General features: G+C 39.2%; 1 protein-coding gene across 1 annotated transcript in view; it reads right to left on the bottom strand.

The window, feature by feature from the left end:
• Nucleotides 1-3210: 3210 nt before the first annotated feature.
• Nucleotides 3211-20515, bottom strand: part of Sdc2 (syndecan 2) — a 106260-nt gene continuing 88955 nt past the window's right edge. The window contains exons 3-5 of the mRNA XM_090339100.1: nucleotides 10467-10597; nucleotides 6008-6143; nucleotides 3211-4508 (exon numbers count right to left, since the gene is read on the bottom strand). Of these exons, the coding sequence (XP_090195226.1) occupies nucleotides 4345-4508; nucleotides 6008-6143; nucleotides 10467-10597 (431 nt within the window). The 3' untranslated portion in view covers nucleotides 3211-4344. The remainder of the gene's footprint in view (nucleotides 4509-6007; nucleotides 6144-10466; nucleotides 10598-20515) is intronic.

Raw genomic sequence — 20515 nt, 5'->3', positions numbered from 1 at the left:
ATTCTACTATTCAGCAGTCTTCTCTTATCTCTTTTCTCAGAGCCTCCCACCCCATGTTTTACAGCTACTTCTCTTTTGCTGTTTCTCCAATATGCCAAACTTGTTCCCTCCCTATAATCTTTCCAGGATCTATGTGGAAAGCTTGTCTTGATTTGATCACATCTGGCTCTGCATGGCAGAGGCTGCACCTTCCCTGAAATCTTTTCTAATCAGGCCAGATGGTCAGGGTGGCTGTTTGTATCTGTCTCTCCTTTGGGGAACAAAGTTGAATTGTACTTCTCTGTGCCCTCAACCTTACAGGTGGCATGGCATGACTTGCTTCTGGCCAATAAAACTATGGTGGAAATGATATTTTATATATATATATATATATATATATATATATTGACCTTATGGCTCTGAGTAACTGACAATGTTTCAGATAATGGCTAGTGAGGGCTTGAGCCCTGGAGTGGGAATTACAAGCTTTCACAGCAAAACTCTCTGAGCCCACAGGTACTTAGTTTAAGAAAGAAAACAGTTTTTTTGTGTGTGTGGCTTGAAGTCAGGGCCTTGTGCTGTTCTTGGTTTTTTTTTTTCCTTCACTCAAGGCTAGGTTTAGTTTTTGTTTTCACTCAACCATTTGAGCCACAGCACCACTTCCAACTTTTGCTGGTTAATTCGAAATTAAGAGTGTCATAGACTGTTTTGCCCAAGCTGGCTTTGAGACTTGACCAACAGATATTAGCTTCCTGAATAGTTCAAAGCCACCAGTACTTGGCTAGTCCTGGCCTTTTTTTCTTTCCTAGTCCTGGGGTTTGAACTCTGGATCTGGGTGCTGTTCCTAACCTTCTCTTTAGTCAAAGCTAGTGCTCTACCACTTGAGCCACAGCTCCATTTCTAGCTGTTTTTGGCAACTTAGTCATGGATTTTCCTGCCTGAGTTGGTTCTGAACCATGATCCTTAAATTTCAGCCTCCTGAGTAACTAGGATTTCAGGTGTGAGCTATTAGTGCCTGGGGTCCTGGTCGTTTTTTTAAAACAAAAATCGTTTTTTGGTCTTCTTTTCCAGCATTGAACTCTTGAGCCTCAAAAATGTATGCTAGTCTTGGCAAGAACTCTACCACCAATCTACATTCCAACCCAAACCTACTATGTTCCCGTTGCCTTGGTCTCTGAGTAGGTGGAAATATAGGGATGTTCAAATTTGTTTTAAAATATATGTTCTACTATCCCATATAATAAAGCTATCAAAAAGATAAATCTAGTATATCAAAATAACTGAGATAAAATTTTTATTTTTGTTCCTCACTTAAATTTTTTTATTGAATTTTCATGTTGTTCAAGATACTGAAAAAATACGCTCCTAAGACATAGGAAATTATTTTTAGAAGACATATTAGTTTCCTTAGGTAAATATATTCTTAGGTAATTTCTTCTCCTAGACCCTAAATAGATTATCTCCTTAACAAACAAGGGCATGGCATCTCATTTATAAAAATAGCACATTACCAAACATCCACCAAACATCTGATATGATCAGCTTTGTGTGTGTGTGTGTGTGTGTGTGCCAGTCCTGGGGTTTGAACTCAGGGCCTAGGCACTGTCTTTTGGCTTTCTCAAGGCTAGCACTCTACCACTTGAGCCACATGGTCACTTCTTTTTTCCCCCCGCTGTGTATGTGGTACTGAGGAATCGAACCCAGGACTTCATGCATGCTAGGTAGGCACGCTACCACTATGCCATGCCCCTGGCCTGAAATGATCAACTTTTAACATTCACTGATGGCAATTTCTATAATCTTGTTCTATATGAATTCAGTCCTATTAGCCAAGCCCTAACCCTCAAGTTCAGGTACTATGCACCTATAGCTAAAAATGAGTCAAAAAAGAAAGAAAAGCATGGCTAGCCCTTTTCCCTTCCCCATGTGTTCACAGTGAAACCATGTGAATACTGCAAGTTTCTCCAACACAAAGTCATATTCACACAGGAGAAACCATTAACACATGGTTAAGGAAACAGGAAAATTTCCCACTGGATCGAATGTTTACATTTGACCAAAACTTTCCTGAACTCAGTCATGACTACTATCACGTTCTCCAAAAATTAGAATTAAACTGTGTCTTAAAAATTAAAAAAAAACACCACGACAGAAAACATACAGTTGAAGAAAACTGGATGTCAGTCTATACAATGATTTACTTTCGGCATAACAGACTTTATTTTGGCACTTTCACAAATATTTTGCTTTACAGCAGTGACAAAATATTTGCCAGAAAAATTTTTTCCTGGCACGGATATATGCGTGTGTGTATGTGTGTGTGTGTGAGTGTGTGTGTATTCCAAGCAAGTTATTCTATGAAGAGAATTTCACTTTGCCCTATACAATTACAGGTATCCCCACTACATCCTTAAGTCTCTGGAACTGAGAGACATTGTACAGTTTTATAAAGTCCTTAAAATGGGTGGTGTGGCAATTCCAGGGAAAAATTCTCTAAATAAAGTATTGGAAACTGTACGAAAAGCAAATGTTATGTTGGAAGAGTTGCTGTTTATACTGCCTGCTGCACGCCCACAGCTCACAGTTTAAAGCAAAATTAATGGCAAAATAGAAAAAGGGACTGTTCAGTACCATAAGTTCCTGGACAGGGTATTGCCATGCCTTTGGCTTCTCTTTTCTGGACACTTCTAGAAAGGTCTCACTCTTTCTAGAAACTTCAGCCCTAAGCAGCAAAGCTGTCCTCTAATACTTAGAACTTCCCAGGTCTTTCTTTCCTTTTTTTATGAAGTGGCCTGGGCTGTTCTACACATGAGGTCTATACCGTTTTCATTTTCAGGAAAGCTTTAGAGCATATTCAAAGATAAATCTACCTATTTCCAGAAAGGCCCCTTCAGATCTTTGGAATTTTATAACCTTTGTTTGCAAAAGCAAGCAAGCATTTCTTTCACTATCGCCATCAGCTATTCTACGAGTTTCAAACTTTGAAATCCTCTGGCCACCTTGTAATACTGATACCCAGGCACACATAGGAGCTTACATTCATTGCCTCTGGCCAATCCTGAAGTGAATCTGGTAATAAACAGCTTCATTGATGGGCTCTTTGGTCTTGATTTACATACACTGTGGAACACTCAGAAATCAAACCATGTCATCCTTGACAGCAGACAATCTTGTTAGCAAAGGGAGGATGTACATTTGATCGGAAAATGTACAAAATTTATAACAGTGACATTTTCAGTATTAGGCCATATGATTTATTCAGTAGTTTTTATGTTCCCAAATTACAATTTGTCTATTTGTATATCTACAAAAGTTACCATTAGAATTGTCTGTGCTTATAAAATACCACGTTTTGTTTTTAAACCGTTATATATACTCATGAACACCAGTCTGCAACAAGTTACATAGAATCATAGGCACTTCAAAGGCTTAAAAAGATGTTTACAACTTAAATGCATTTTTTAAGAACAAAAACTCATTCTTTCAACTCCTCCCCATACCTTCAAATTGCAAGAAATTAACAAATACAGTGGCCAAAGGAATCTGCAGCAACTGCTCAAATACTGTTTGCATCTTTGGGTTTGCTAAAGCTAATTAGTAACTCACAAATCAGGTCTTCCCAAAAGAAGACCTGATCATATAGAACTAAATAGTCTTGGACTTGTAATCCGATTTTACACATTATTTTGTGATTTCAAATCTGCCCGAAGCTACAGGTAATGAAACATAAAAGCAAGTGTAAAATGGATAGTCTTGACATTTAAAAATTTACATAAAGCAGAGGTTAAAGTTTACATATTTGAAAAATCACATATACACTAAATTGCCATTGTCTGAGTCATCCAAAGACAAATTACATCATGACAACTACAAAAGGGCTTGGTTTTGTTTTCTGAAGAGGATAAGAAGAGAGGGCAGAGAATAAAGGAGGAGAGATAAATTAACAAAGTCAGACTAACTCAGCATGGTCAATCAGAGACATGCTGACAAATGAAACAGCTTTTGTCTTCCAACCTAAGGACAAAAACCAAAATGAAACAAAAATAACCTAGGAAACAACTATTTTATGTTTGCGCATTGAAAGTTTCTAAGATTTTCAGAATATAATATTAGAATATTTTGCCACTGCTACTCACAAAAACACTGCAGATGTTTTTCAATTTTACTTCGGTTCTCAAGAAATACATGAAAAGTTTTAAATACAATGGGATTTTAGCATTAAAGTGCCAGAATGGCTCTTCAATGAAAACAAAACAAAAAACTCAAAAAACAACAAAAACAAAACAAAGATCTTCATTATTCTATGCAAAAGCTTTATTTTGAAAAGTTCAGCGATCTCATAAATAGAGACCCTAAGAGAGAGTTTCAGGCATAAAACTCCTTAGTAGGTGCCTTCTGATAAGCAGCACTGGATGGTTTGCGCTCCCCCAGGTCGTAGCTTCCTTCGTCCTTCTTTCTCATACGGTAGACCAGCAGCAGAATGAGGAAGATGGCAAACAGGAAGCCGATCACTCCACCCGCGATGACAGCTGAAACCCACCAAAAGGAAGATTATGTTCGCCTTTTCGATTATGTTTGATCTTTTCCTGTGTGTGTGCCACTGCTGAAGCTTGAATTCTCAGATTAGGTGCTAACCCTTTTGCTTTTTCCCTCAAGACTAGCACACCATTGAGCCATAGTTCTACTTTTGGCTTTTTGATGGGTAGTTGGATATTAGAAATCTCATAGACTTTTCTGCCTGGGGTTGGCTTTGAACTCCTCCAATATTAGCATCCTGAGCAGTTTAGATTACAAGTGTAAGTCACCAATGCTTTGCAGTTTGAGGGTTGCAGAAATTAGCTTTGTTAAACACTATCTAGTTTGTACTTTCATAAAATGTTTAATCTGAAAATGTACATTAAAAAACAAAACCGGATTAAATAAAGGCAATTATGAAAATCTGACTTCTCCTTTTAAAAGTATAATAATACCTCCTTTGATTCATATGAATAGCACTCAAAGCCTCAACAGGAAAAATCCAGTTCTGATTTGAACTAATTCCATACTTTGAAGTGCTTTAGCACTTCATGTTTCATAGTTTAACCTTCTTCTAATTGCTTTTTTGATGCAAATACAAAACATGGTATAATTGACTTTAAAAAGTTAAGAGTAAATATGAAAGGAAGTATAAAAATTTCTTTCTAGTCTTGAATGTGAGACTATCTCTTCAAGAATCAGATGTTCCTGAATCTTACATACTGTTCTCTTTAAGAACTGTTAGAATAGTTTGAGTGGATCTTATCCAAAATTCCTGAAAACAGTAGTGTTTTGGAATTTTCCAGACTAGAATATTTGTATGGACTAATGAGACATGTTGGGAAAGGATCTGAGTCTAAACATGAAATTCACTGATTTTTCACAGATACCTTATGTACATAGCCTGGAGAAAATTTTATACAATGTTTGAATAATTCTGTGTAGTGTGCCTAGGCTTTGCTGCTGCCTATGTTATGAGGCCAGGTATGGAATTTTCCACTATGGTATCAAGTGGCCTGTCAAAATGTTTTGGGAGATTTCAGACTTTGAATTCTCAGGATAGGGATGCACAATTTGCATTTCTCTCAGATAATTTATCATGAGAGAGAACATTGTTTACATTGAGGGAAAGATTTGCCTGCCCTACCAAATCTATTCCTTCTCCTAAGTTTATTTGGAAATCAGAGATGACTTGAAGCAAGGCTTGACTGACGCTCACACCTTGCCATCTGTCCTGGCACAGTTCTTCTGGATCATTTCAGATCATTCATTTACTATTCTAAGCTCCATGTCACACTGCTTCGCCTCTAAACCTGGTTAACCCCTAGGCTGAGAAACACAGCTGAAAATGGGGAGCATATCTGCTTCACCTCTCACTTTGCAGCAAGGGCTCCTAAGACCACTTCAGGAGGAAGGTGACATTTTGCAAGCTTTGCTGAACTTCAGAACGTCACTTAGAGACAATGAGGCCTCATTAAGCATTCTCCCACCTGATCTGTAGCTGGCTACTTACCTGCTAGGACTTCTGTCCGTTTAAACAGATTGTCTGAATGTTTCTCAGTATACACGTTTGTATCTTCGTCAGCTGGGTCCATTTTCCTTTCTGAGTCAGACATGTGAACTTCCTCCTTATCAATTTCTTCAGGAGACTGTTATAGAAAAAATGAAAATAGTATATTTTTTAAAGGAATGTGGTAGTGGTATACTTTATATATTTTTGTTTGTTTATTTGAATTTGGGAAGGGCAAAGGGTCAACCAGTGATATTCACAAGACACTACATTGGAAATGAGCTTTACAACATGAAAGGGGGTGGGGGAAGGGAAAAACATGGGGGAAGGTGTAAAAATGTTCAAGAAGTAATGTACTCACTGCCCTAAAAATGAAACTATAACCCCTCTATACAGTGCCCTGACAATAAAATAAAATCTGATAAAAAGAAATGTGGTGGGAAGAAGAAATAGTAGATGGATATATTCTGAAGTTCCTTTCTTTGTTAAACAATCAGTTTAGGAAATAATCAGAATGATCATTTTGCATGATGTCTATACCGATGGATGAGGCCCATAGTGGACCTATGTAGTTCATTGTTTTGCATGCCATCCATCATATAGGCAAGAATAGTTAAGATGGGTACTAAGTTCAGTATCATTCAGATGATATGCTTAGTTGATTTTTTGCTGACATTTCCTAAGTTCACTGGTTTTTCACTACTCTTCTGACTTGTGGCCACCATCTCGCTCCAGCTAACCCAAATTCTTCATTCCTATTACCCAGTGTGCTGGGGCAACAATCCCTTCCATGAATCTCCCTGTCTCTGATGGAGAGCTCCCTGCTCCCAGATTCTACACTGGATACCAAGGCGAATCCTCTTTATCCCATTATTATGACCAATCACACATTTCTACCTTAGGTTCCTTGAGTCTCTAAAGTTAATTAATTTAAAAAGGTTGACTTGTTAATCCCCGAGGCTTGGCTTCTGATCTAGTAGTGAATGAAAGAAACAAATATATTCCAGGGATCTGAGCAGGAGGGACAGGTCTCAATAGAACTGGAGTAATGGGCGAGTGCTCCTAAGAGGAATGATCTGTCAGCAGACAAGCCTTAAGGAATTCTACATGGGGCAGTACTTTATTTTTCAAACTGAAATGGGAAAGCTCTATTGTATACAAACAGTTTTGACTAAGGTCACTTAATTCTTATATATAGTATACACATACACATACATACAGACAAAATAAAATTACAAAACGCTATGGATAATTAAGTGTAGCCAATTAAAGACCTACCACATGAATGTTTGGCTGTGTGGATGCCACAGACAAGGAATGGAGTTGAAGATTATGAATGAAACTCTTATAAACAACTGCACTTTATTTTTTCTTTTCTTTTCTTTTTTCTTTCTTTTTTTTTTTTTTTTGCCAGTCCTGGGCTTGAGCTCAGGGTCTGAGCACTGTCCTTGGACTTTCTCAAGGCTAGAGCTCTACCACTTAAGCCTCAGCGCCACTTCCGGCTTTTTTCTATGTATGTGGTGCCGAGGAGTTGAACCCGGGTCTTAGTGCATGCTAGGCAAGCACTCTACCACTAGGCCAAACTCCTGGCCTTTTCTTTTTTCTTTTGTGCCAGTACTGGGGCTTGAACTCAGAGTCTAGGAGCTGTCCTTTAGTATTTTATCTTAAGGCTAGTGTTCTACCACTGGAGCCAAAGCTCTACTTTTGGCTTTTTGGTGGTTAACTGGAGATAAAACAAGCTCATGGACGTTCCTGCCTGGGTTAACTTTGAGCTGCCACCCTCAGATCTTAGCCTTCTATGTACCTAGGATAATACACCTGAGCCAGTGGTGTCTGGCTGCCCTTTACTTTTTCATCACATAATTTATAACAAACAAAACAGATTATAACAGGGACACTAATGCCACTGTCAGAACATTTTAAAAGCAGAATCTCCACTAATGGTGTCCTACAGACAATATTTAATTCACCTGTGCCATGTAATTACAAAACGGAAAATTAAATCAGTTATTGCTATTCATAATCAATATTATATTACCAGTACGTAGATCAGAATTTGACATATAATGAAAACTCTCCTATGAATCAATGAATTTTGGTATTATACTAAGTATTAATAACAAGAATATACATATATTACAATGGTTTTGGAGCTTCAATTTCTAAACTCATCTGACAAATGTCTATAGTTGATCTAATCCAATTACTTCCTTAAGTCAATTTTTATAATCTTAAATCAATTTTCAACCCATTGTTGTCAACGAACCAGAAATCTAAGTCACATTAAAGCACTTAGAACTCTTTTATTTGGGTCTAGGGGTAAAGAAGCAGTACTCAGGTTTGAACTGTGGGCTTCATGATTGTTAGGCAGGCACTCTATCACTTGAGCCATGTTCCAGTCCTTCTGCCTCCCTTGGTCTGGGACTTCAAACATTTCTGTCGTCTAAGAAGCTGTGATTACAGACATGCACCACCAAGGTCAACAAGACACATTTCTTTATCACGCAAAGCCAAAATTGGCTCAGAAGAGGTTCTTCCCTTGAGCTAAGGAGTCTCAATGGTCACTGATTTCAAGAGATGCAGTCCTAAGAAAAGAACAAGTAAAAATATGGCAAAGGCTGGATGCATCTCTCCATAACCATGCTGAGTAACTGTGCCCATACACTTTGGGGTTTTCCACCATCCTACCATCCTTGATTGTATCTTTTCTCTTCTTCGCCATTTCCAATTTCATCCTACCCAGGTACTGATGGTACAGATTCCATTCATGAGCCTGAACACAGTAGCCATGTCTGCTATCATCCCTGGGGGACTCTTGCCTGGCTTATGAGCTCCGTCTTCCCAGTAATAGTAACTGACCCTCACTAAGGCTACAGAGAACACACTAGTCTGCATATGCTTCATCTGCAGAGAGCCATTCCTCTGTGCTGATTCCCATCCTGCACTAGGGGAGTTAAGAAGAGAAGGAAGAAAGAACCCTGCTAAGGGAGGGGAAAAACACACTTGTATTTGTGCCTTATGGAGGAATGCGGCTCATTTCAGGAAAGACATGTCAGTCTCTCTAAGAGTGTGGCAGCGTCTCATTTCTAAATGACACATGGGTAAATGTCCAAAGGGAACATTTGTGTTTCTAAGTCTCCCTAAGCATGCTACCTCTGAAGCATCTTCAAAGCCTACCACTGCAGTTATTACACATGCTCATTTGGTGAATTGGCTTAATCTCTTCTGTTCCACCAGATTCAATTACCGTTTATAAAACACTTCCTAGGTCTAGATGCTATATGGTATGGACTCACACTTAATCTTCTTAAAGAAGTTCTACTGGACCCAGGATTCCAAACAGAGGGCTTTGTCATGCACTTCCCAACTTCAATAGCTTACCTCTTAGAAGATGGCCAGCTAATTGCAATATAATGCTGACAAAGTCATAATCATGATCTCATAGTTCTCATTAGCTAGTAGTTTTACTCTGTTCTAAAGCCAACCAACTCATTTTCCTGAAGTCAGACCTAAAATGAATAAATACAGATGTGTCCAGCTTCATCATTGTCACTGAATGTGGTCCAAGTTTACATGGGTGGTGGGCCCGAGAAGACTGAGAGATGATTCACTGACATGTTCCCATCTGAAGACAGGACTCTGCATCTCATTACACAGCCTGACCTAGTTTATGGAGAGTTCTTGGTTTAAACCCTAGACCATTTATTCTCCATAATGTAAATGGGGATGGGAATGCATGGAAGGAGACACTTGGCTTAAGTCAAGTTAATAAGTTTTTACTTTTTTTTTTTCCAGTCCTGGGCTTGAGCTCAGGGCCTGAGCACTGTCTTTGGGCTTTCTCAAGGCTAGAGCTCTACCACTTTAGCCACAGCACCACATTCAGCTTTTTTCTATGTATGTGATACCAAGGAGTTGAACCCAGGTCTTCGTGCATGCTAGACAAGCACTCTACCAGTAGGCCAAACTCTTGGCCAAGTTTTTACTTCTTGACAGGGCTTAAGAAGGTCCTCAAAAATAGACTGTCATGGGCCAGAAGAACAGGGTTCGATTCCTTGGTACTAGGTACCACATACATGGAAATAAGTCAGAAGTGGTACTGTGGCTCAAGGACAGTGCTCAGGCCCTGATTTCAAGTCCCGGGATTGGCATAAAAAAAATTGTCATGTAAAACAAAAAATGTATGGAAGCTAAACCTGCATATAGAAATCACCAGGTTGGTATATACCAAAATGATCCTAAAGAATAAGGAAGAACCATTTATAACAACATAACGATAAGACAAGACAACCTGCTGAGTAGGGTTCTTTGAAGACAGGAGAGACAGAGAGACAGAGAGACAGAGAGACAGAGACAGAGAGAGAGAGAGAGAGAGAGAGAGAGAGAGAGAGAGAGAGAGAGAGAGAGAGAGAGAGAGAGAGAGGAGCATTTACTACTTGGTCAAGCAATGAGAAGGAAAAGTCACCTTTGTCTGAGCAGGCATCTTGCTCTGTGTTTTCAGCGTTGTGGTCTCCACTTTTGGAACAGCACTAGTGAATGAGATCTTTGGAACTGGCCTCGAGGTTGTCAGTTCTGGACTCTCTATGTCCTCGGCTCCTACAGAATAAGCACAGACAGGCGGAGCGTAAGAATGATAGACAAGTACATTATCAAGCAGGACTGACTAACACAACATTGTTGACACAGCCACACCCCAAGTATTTGACACTGACTTTTCAGTAGTATTCATTCCCTTCAGATGAAGGAGTCTCGGCGGGAATATGTGGGTAGCTGTCAGGATTTTTTTTGTTTCTTTGTTTTTTCCCTCTATTATTATCCTGAACACTCTTCAAGTAACTTTCTTTCCATGCTTGGTCAGTTTTTCCTGCTCAGCAAGATTTTTTTTTTTTGCCAGTCCTGGGCACTATCCTTGGACTTTCTCAAGGCTAGAGCTCTATCACTTGAGCCTTAGCACCTTTTCCGGCTTTTTTCTATGTATGTGGTACCGAGGAATCGAACCCAAGTCTTCGCGCATGCTAGGCAAGCACTCTACCACTAGGCCAAACTCCCGGCCCAGCAAGATTTTTTATTGACTATATTGGAACATGCTCTTTTTCCTTTATTAAACACACACACGCACACACACACATTCACACACAACACAACAAAATAAAAGTGAACACTCTCTGAGAGCTGACTCACCTCAAGTGTGAGCTTTTAGCCTCTCTCATTTACAACCAACTTTCCCACTGGTGACATGGGCCCCCACTGGTTCCTATTCTTAGTATTTCTGTTGCTGTGTACCCTTTTACAGTTCCCCTCATCATAGTCATACTGACACTTTTTACTTGGCCTGACTCTCTAAAGCAAGCCCTTTGTGCTGCCATATCTAATGACATTTTTTCTACTTTAATTAACTTCCTTGTGACATTTGGGTAAGTTTCCTCCACGTATTAAAGGCTGGTTCCTCAGCTCCTGGTGCTATTAGGAGACAGGAAGTGTTTTCGAGGAGGGCCTAGAGGAAATCTAGTTGTTGGGGGTGTACTCTGGAAGGAGATATTGGCATCTTGGTCTCTTCTTGTCTCTCTTTTTGGCTTATAAGCCTCTATAAAACAAGTAGCTTCCTCTATGATGTGTTCCTACCACAATCTTTTATCTCACTACAAGCCCAAAAGCAATGGACAACCAGCTAGGCCCTGAGATGACAAACCATATGCCAAAATAAATCTTACTTCTTTGTAGGGTGATAATCTCAGATATGTTTTTTTATAATAGTGGAAAACTAACAGATTCCTACCACCACTGAACATTGTCAACTGCCATCTCTTTGGTATACCCTATTTCTTTGGGCTTCTACACCTTTCTGCCTTTCTCCTATTCTTCTGGTTAGTCTAAGCCTCCTCTGAACATTTGTTTTCTTCTACCAAAATGCCACATATCAAGAATGCCTTGCAATTCAACCCTAGGCCCCATCTTATTCTCCATCACTCATGGCCATGGTTTCAGTTAACATCTAAATATAGATGATAACTAAATTTACAATGTCATTTTTTATTATCTCTCTCAAATTCAGACCAATATATCTACAGCCTGCTTAACATGTTCACTTGAATGATTCATAGATATCATACATCTCTCACATGTCCAAAACAGAACTCTCACCTCGCACAAACACAGTTTTTCTCTTATTTGAGTGAGGAACTCTGTCTTCATAGCACAACTCTTGACTTACTGTTCCTCACCTCTCTGCATGAAATCTATCAATTTTACCCTTCTTAGTTTCTCCTTACTCTTTTTTTTTAATACTTCCAGGACCACCACCCTAATCTAAGGAACTTACAGTAAACATGACATGTGTGAGGCTGCTATTGCTGGAATGACAGACTATTTTATATGTAGGAATAAGTATAATCCAAAATAATGGTAAAATATAATGACTACTCATTATCACTATCTAGTTTTATTGGCTATACAATTATATGTACATCTTTTTCTTGTACCAGTCCTGGGGCTTGAACTTAGGGTCTGGGTGCTATCGCTGTTTTGCCTGGGATTGCTTCGAAATGTGGCCCTCAAACTTGGGCTTCCTGAGTAGCTAAGATTACAGTTAGGAACTACTTGGCTTGGCTATGGGTTGTATTCTATGACTGGCAGGGCAGTGGATTTTATTTATACTAGTGTCACCATTAACATGAGTAAGAGGTTGTATTATAGCATTATGATGGCTACAATGTCACTAGGTAATAGTAAGTTTTAGCTCCTTCTAATCATATAGGATCACTATATTCAGTCTATTGTTAACTAAAGCATTATGGGATAATATACTGGGCCCAGAAACAATACGTGTTTGGAAACATTCCATAGATATGAAAATGTTATATAATAATATGCTGTTCCAGGTACAGTGATGAGTGCATGTAATCTTAGAAATGTAGGAGGTAAAAGACCCAAGGATTATAGTTGAAGGTCAATGTGGATAAACAGCACCAGATCTTATCTGAATAATTTAAACAAAAAGGGCTGGAAACATGGTAAAGTATATGCCTAGCAATTGCAAAGCCCTGAGTTCAAACCTCAGTATCACTAAAAAATACAATGCTCTTTTATATCAACCTATCTGATTATCCATCAAAATTTCATGTAAGCTTGGTTTGTTTCTATAATGAGTCATTTTTTTTTTACAAATTATAAAATCTCAATAAGAAAGTATTTCAATTAAGGGCTTGAAATATTCCCCTTGTTTCAAAAAGGGGTCCAAATATGACTCACCAAATGAAGAAAGGAGTGATATGGGAGAAGAGACTAGAAAATTCTTTCCAGCTAGTATTGGACACTCATATATAATCTGTCTTAGCCACAGTTATATTATCTTTCATGAAAACAACAAACTCTCACCCAAAGAAGAATCTAAAGGGCCCCTTTGATGACCTCTCTCTCTCCTCTCACTACTCCCTTGGTCTGAGATATCCCATCCCAGAGCTTATTTCTTCCTAGGAATCTCTTACACTAGCACGTCTAGCTTATAGTCTGTCCTCTCTGAAGATCTTCTGGGACTTTTCCACTATGAAGCTGTTTTTATCTCTGTGTTCCCACTGCTCAGTTGTATCTCTTCTGCTGCTTCTTTGTATATTATAACATTTTATTTTCCTATTAATATTATGGCTCCCATAATATTAATATTTACTCCCTACCATATTTCTGTGTTGAAACTCGATCCCATGTGTGGTAGTATTGAGGGGTGGGCCTTTAGAAGGTGACTAAGTGTTCTATCTGCTGTCATGAATGGGATTAGCACCTAATATCAGAAGCCTGAGGGATTGTACTGGGTGGTTCTCGAAAAAAAAAAAAAAAAAGCACAGGCGAAAGTCTTGGCAGTATGGAGGTATGAAACAGAGAGCAAGGTCTCACCAACACCACATCCAATGAGGTCTTCACCTTGAACTTCTAATCATATGTTGATTAGAATTGTACAAAATAACTAGTGTACAAAACAGCATATGTTTTGTTTTTCTTTTTTTTTTTTTTTTTGCCAGTCCTGGGCTTGAGCTCAGGGCCTGAGCACTGTCCTTGGGTTTTCTCAAGGCTAGAGCTCTACCATTTGAGCCTTAGCGCCACTTCCAGCTTTTTTTTTTCTTCTATGTATGTGGTACTGAGAAATCGAACTCGGGTCTTCATGCATGCTAGGCAAGCACTTTAACCACTAGGCCAAACTCCCGGCCCTATGTTTTGTTTTTCTAGGAAAAAAAATCTTGAGCATGATACAGCATATGTTTTTAAAAGAATGTATTTCTCGGGGCCGGGAGTTTGGCCTAGTGGTTAAAGTGCTTGCCTAGCATGCATGAAGACCCGGGTTCGATTCCTCGGTACCACATACATAGAAAAAAGCCAGAAGTGGTGCTGAGGCTCAAGTGGTAGAGCTCTAGCCTTGAGAAAGTCCAAGGACAGTGCTCAGGCCCTGAGCTCAAGCCCAGGACTGGCAAAAAAAAAAAGAATGTATTTCTCCACTGATCAAAGTTATAAACTGAGAAGTGAATAAAGGGAATTATCCTACCTCTAGAGAAAGTATTTTATTTGCCAAAGTATTCCTAAGATGATGCTAGCTTCCCTGTAGTGGGTAGTCAATCAGTGACGGTTTAGTAAACAAACTGATACCCTCTACATCTTCTCACCTTAGGAGGTTTTCGGTTTTGGCCTGCTCAGCATTCCTATTGTATAGTATCCTGTTCTTGTTTTACCATGAGAGAATTATCTCCCTGTGAATATAATGAATTTTTTCCCCTTGTAATATCCTTATTTTGGAACTGGAGGAGGAAATCTCAACCTTTCATACTACAAGTTTTGTTTTGAATTGCTTTTTAATAAATATCTGGGAAGCCTTATTCCTTTCCATGTTTAAACACAGAAAAATCTGACTGAGAGCTCTGGACCTATCAAACATGGCTGTCCCCAGTTAAGATGGCACTATGAAGTTGTCTTTGAGTTGTTTCTTTTTACTTGGCCTGACCTCTAAAGTATAGCTCCTTCCCCAGTGGAATGAAGGATGACAGCTAGTGTTCTAGAAACCTCCTGGGGAAAAAAACACTTGGGGATATCTCAGCATTAGAGAATTGTATGTGTATGTGTGAACAATGTGTGTACAACTGGGAATTAAACATGGAGTTTCCAAATGTACCATTTTGTATCATGTTCACAGACCTTCTGTTTTTGAGACAGGACTTCAGTAACTTGGCCAGCCCTAGTCTTGAACTTCGAGGTTTTCCTACTCACACCTTCTAAGCAGCTAAGGTATATGGCACCACAGCTGACTAGCCTTAAAATACTTTTACTTTAAAGGTACTTTTAACTTGTGGCTATGAATACATTTATTTTTGAAATGAGGTCTTTCTATGTTACCTAGAAGGCCTCAAGTAATCTTTCCCTGCTGAGGCAAGTTTTTCCAGTAGCTGGGATTACAGGTATATGGCATCAAGGCTCATTACTCCTGTTTTTAAACTATTATTTAATCCAGAGATCTTCCTTATTTATTTATGTGCTGGTCCTGGGGCTTGAACCCAGGGCCTGGGCACTGTCCCTTAGCTTTTATGCTCAAGGCTTAGTGCTTTGCCACTTGAGCCACAACTCTACTTCTGGCTTTGTTGTGTCTTTAAGCATAGATAAGAAACTCATGGACTTTTCTGCAAGGGCTGGCTTTGAACCTCAATCCTCAGATGTCACACTCCAGAGTAGCTAAGATTACAGGTATGAGCCACCAGCACCAGACAAAGACCCAATGTTTTATTCCAGATAGTAAGCCATCCATCTTCCCCTGAGGTAGGAAGGCTTGAGTGTCCATGTGGTAAAATGGCGGGAAACAGACAATTTTATCCCTGGGGTTCATTTTGATAAATATTATTTTATATGATAAGAAACACATAGGCATTGTGCTTTTGTGTTCCTCCCCTAAGAGTATTCTCCTTTGGTGAATATACAATATCCATCCACTGTGTATATGCCTAGAGGGGAAACAGATGTTTTTTCCCGTCATCGTGGGTTTAGCAGTACTTTCCTTTTCTATTTGTGCCATTAGTTCCTGGAGACCCAGAGAACTCTGTTGGGTTGATTAGTTTGTGTCGTGGCTCTGCCTGCTGCTGGCCAACTTGGTCTTCTGTGTGCCATGACTATTGCAATAAGTGCATCTGTTTCTCAGTTTCAGAACTCTGGGATGCTTGCTTCTCCTATTCTCTGGTTAGTCCTTGTGAATGTATGCCAAATTCCTTTATGATCAATGTAATAGGTCCTAAAAGGTATATGTGCTTAATCACCATCTTTAATCAAATGTCTATTATTTAACTCAAATTTTTCTTTGACAGTATTTTGTGTGATATCACCCATTCCAGGTGTTACGATTATTATTTCTCTCAGCAAGCTTTGGGTCTCTTGAGAATAGCAGGCAAGTGTTTTGTCACATGAATTCCAAGAACATGGCATTGTGTATGGTACGTAGTAAATGCCCGTAGAGGCTCTTACGTTTGCCAACACACATTCATGCCCACTGTAACAAGGAACCATTTCCTTATGGGGATGAGTACATTGGGCTTTTAGACATTTTCCTCCAGGACTTTGCTTTCCTACTGAATAGTTTGATAGGAACTAAGCCAGATGATAACACTGGAAAGAATGTTGGGGCGACTGGCCTTCTAGCTGGGGTGGGGCAATGAGATACGGTCTCTTCATTCTAGAAAAGAGTTTTATACACAGGAAGCAACACAGTAAAGGACTAAAATTTAGAACCCAGTCTCACACCTCACACCCTAGTCGTCTTAGGTATACGACTTTCTGATATTGTGCTACGACGTACATAGAGTTCGTACCTTACGTTTATTCATGAGAACAATGGCAATGGCAACAGAACCTATCCTTGCAGGGATATTACAAGGATGAGGCCGTGCCTAATCTACAGTAAATACTTCAAAAATTGTGAAGCAATTACAACTAGGACTTGTAAGCTGAAAAAAAAGATCCACAGCAGTGTGAAAGATGGTGTCTAAGTCAAGAATACTGACCTTCAACTTGTTCTCAACAAGCTGGAGCTGGAGCTGAAGAATTTGGGCCATATTTATCTTGATCTTGATCTATCTGAAAAGTGGATTCAGGATTTCAAATGACTACCTCAACTACCTTCTACCTGCATTAGGCAAGAGGGCAAGTAAGCAAGAGGTACTATACCCTGCTTCCCTTAAATTAAAGGTAGGAAAATCTTGACAAGACAATGACAAGGACAATCTCATAGATCTGTAACAATCTTTAGATCCTAAGAATCTGTGAAATGGGGGTTTTAAAAAGTGTCTATATTTATTACTTCCTGGAACATTTTGGAAATGACAGTTACAAAGCACTTTTAAGGTGTTTAAAAAAAAAAAGAGGTGCCATGAGGGAAAAAATATTAATAGAGTTGTGGGCTACAGAGAACAGCTCTTTCACACTCATTCTGTGTGTGTGATATATATCACTCTCCCAAGAATAACTAGGGGTATTTTCACATTAGGATTGCATTGTAAGCTCATTGTTACTAGGTCAGATAACCATCTCTCTCATCTTTTTCAAACTTGTCATTTCCCAACTTAAAATACACATGCATCTAATTCTTTACCAAGATACAACTGATTTTAAACTGCTCGGGGTCAATTCCAAAGGCCAGATGGACCTGATATCTACACTCAGCATACTTTTACCATCTGTTGAATCTGAAATAAAACCTTCAACAAAAAAGTTAGAAAGAAAGGAAGAAAGAGAGAAAGAAAGAAAAAGACATTCTTTGCATGCTGCTGACCATACATTTCTGACTTGACTAGTAATTAAATGTTTGCTCAAGTTCTTCCTTATTGTTTTGATTCTTTGGGACCATCTGTATACCGGTGAAATAATACCAGGTAAGGTAAATTGGAAAAATGGTCAGGATTCTTTATTCCTCCCTGAGCCCACATGTTCTGCAGTGTGACTATGGCTCTTTCCAGTAAGCAGTGGAGTCTGGGGCTGGGGACATAACTTAGTTGGGGAATGCTTACCCAGCATGTCGAGGCTCTTTGTATTTAGCTTTCAATATGAAATGATTCTCACAGGCTCGTTTGTTAATACTTGGTTGTCAGCTGGTGGTGCTGGTCTGGGCCTAGCTGGAGGAGGTCCATCACTAAAGGACACCTTTGAAGATTGTCTCTGGTCTCTAGTTTCTTCCTTATTCTCTGTTTCCTGTCCATCATGAAGCTGAGAAACTCCTCCATCACTTAACCTCCATCACTATGACCTTCTGCAGGATGCATGTGATCAAGTAAGTGTGGACTAAATGGTCTGAAATCATGAGCCAAAAGAAAATTCTTCCTTCCTTAAGTTGTTTCTGTTAGGTATTTGGTCACAGTGATGACAGAAAACTGACTAGCACACTAGATTTGATCTCTAGCACTGGTAAATACAAAAACAAAAATAGTTTTATATCTGCCTATACACTGTGGTGGCATCCCTGCTTCTCTCAGGGAACAAATATACAGTTGTAAGTGAGAAGATGAGAGACTGTGTGAACCACAGCCAGGTCTGGCTCAGCTGACCTAGAGATATGACAGCCCAGCCAAGATCATCAGCCAAGATAAAGACTCCACTTGCAATTGCAGACTCATGAAGGGCCAACCTTCAGAACAATGAATTCATTTGACAGCCTAGGGCTCTAAGCTTCTGCTTGTTGGAGTGGTTTGTTATGCAGCATTAGAGAGAAGTAAGAGATAACCACTACACCAAGAAGTCAAAAGTATCACTCTACCATTGTTTTAACTGGCTGCTCCACTGTTCTCCTATTTTCTTTCCAGCAATACACTAGGGATTACAAGAACGTAACTTCTTGGAATTAACAAAGGATAGGTAAGGCAAGCATTTAATGAAACTGGCATTTAGGTATTTCTTTTCCTCTGTGCTAGTCCTGGGGCCTGTGCTCAGAGTCAAGGAGCTGGCCCCACGCAAGACTAGCACTCTGTGACTTGAGTCACAGCTCCACTTCCAGCTTCTTGGTAGTTAACTGGACATAAGAGGCTCATAGGATTTCCTGCCTGGGATGGTTTTGATCTTAGATCTGCGATCTTTAGATCTTGGTTGGACTCCTGAGTTGCTAGGATTACAGGCATGAGCCACTGGTGCCTGGCTGAAGGATTTTTTTAAGAATGATTTCTATGACATAACTCTGAGTTCTTTAAATAAGAAAATGTAAAACGATTGTGTCAACTTCGTTATTCTCTGCCAGAGTTTCTATTTGGTAAAGGTGATTTTTACATTCTATTTTATAAATGAGGAAAATGAAGTTCAGCAAATTTAAATAACTATCCAAGGTCTCAGAGCTTGAATCCATACCCAGATATCCTGGGTTCAAAGATCTTTTGGGTCTATGCTCTTTTTTTTTCATATATTTTTATTGTAATTAATAGAAGGGTTACATTATATTCGCCATATAGAAGATGCATTAATTCACATACATTGATACCCTTTCTCATGTCTTGGTCCCCATTTCTCTCCCCCCCACCCCCACCCATCATCTTGTTTTCCCCCCTTCCCTATCCAATTTCAAATAACTAAATACAAATATATCCAATATATCAGATAACAAAGTGAGATACTGTAACAATATGAGATAACCAAGGGACAGCAAAACAGATGAGAGATAACATAGTATATTAAGGACAACAATCACTCATTATATGGCTTTTGTTTCTTTATCCTATAGGTCCTTTCATTTAGCGTCATACTATATGGCCTTATGTATCTAGGTTTTGCTCTATTGCAAATCTCTGCTATGAGAGCCCAAGGTTTCTACTGATTATGACAAATGAGGGAAACCATTGAGCCTAAGTTCCTTTGAGTCTGGCTTACTTCACTTAATATGTTTTTTTCTAAGTCTTTCCATTTCCTAACAAATGGGGCGATGTCATTCTTTCTGACAGCAGCATAGAATTCCATTGTGTACAAATACCACAACTTGTTGATCCACTCAGCAACTGAGGGACATCTAGGTTGGTTCCATATCTTTGCTATGGTGAATAGTGCTGCAATGAACATTGTTGTGCTAGTGGGTTTAGTATGCCCTTGTTTCTGGATGGTTGGGTAAATGCCAAGTAGTGGAATTGCTGGGTCATAGGGGAGTTCTATGTTTAGCCTTTTGAGGAACTGCCATACTGCTTTCCATAGTGGTTGAATGAGTTTGCACTCCCATCAACACTGTAGTAGTGATCCCTCCTGGCCACATCCCCTCCAGCATCTGTTGTTATTAGTTTTCTTGATCCTGGCCATTCTAATTGGAGTGAGGTGGAATCTTAGAGTTGTTTTGATTTGCATTTCTTGTATGACCAGAGATGTTGAGTATTTCTTCATGTGTCTACAGGCCATTTTTGTTTCTTCTTCAGAGAAGACTCTCTTTAAGTCTTTGGCCCATCTTTTAATGGGATGGTTGTTTCTTTGGAGATTAGTTTGGGAGTGATTCAATTTTTTGAGTTGTTGATATATTTTAGATATGAGGCCTCTGTC

The sequence above is a fragment of the Megascapheus bottae genome, chromosome 9 (genome assembly GCF_031878675.1).
Source record: "Megascapheus bottae isolate mThoBot1 chromosome 9, mThoBot2.hap1, whole genome shotgun sequence".
In the NCBI taxonomy this organism is placed as follows: domain Eukaryota; kingdom Metazoa; phylum Chordata; class Mammalia; order Rodentia; family Geomyidae; genus Megascapheus; species Megascapheus bottae.
Note: the sequence above shows the minus strand (reverse complement) of the source record. Positions and strands in the feature narration are given on the sequence as shown.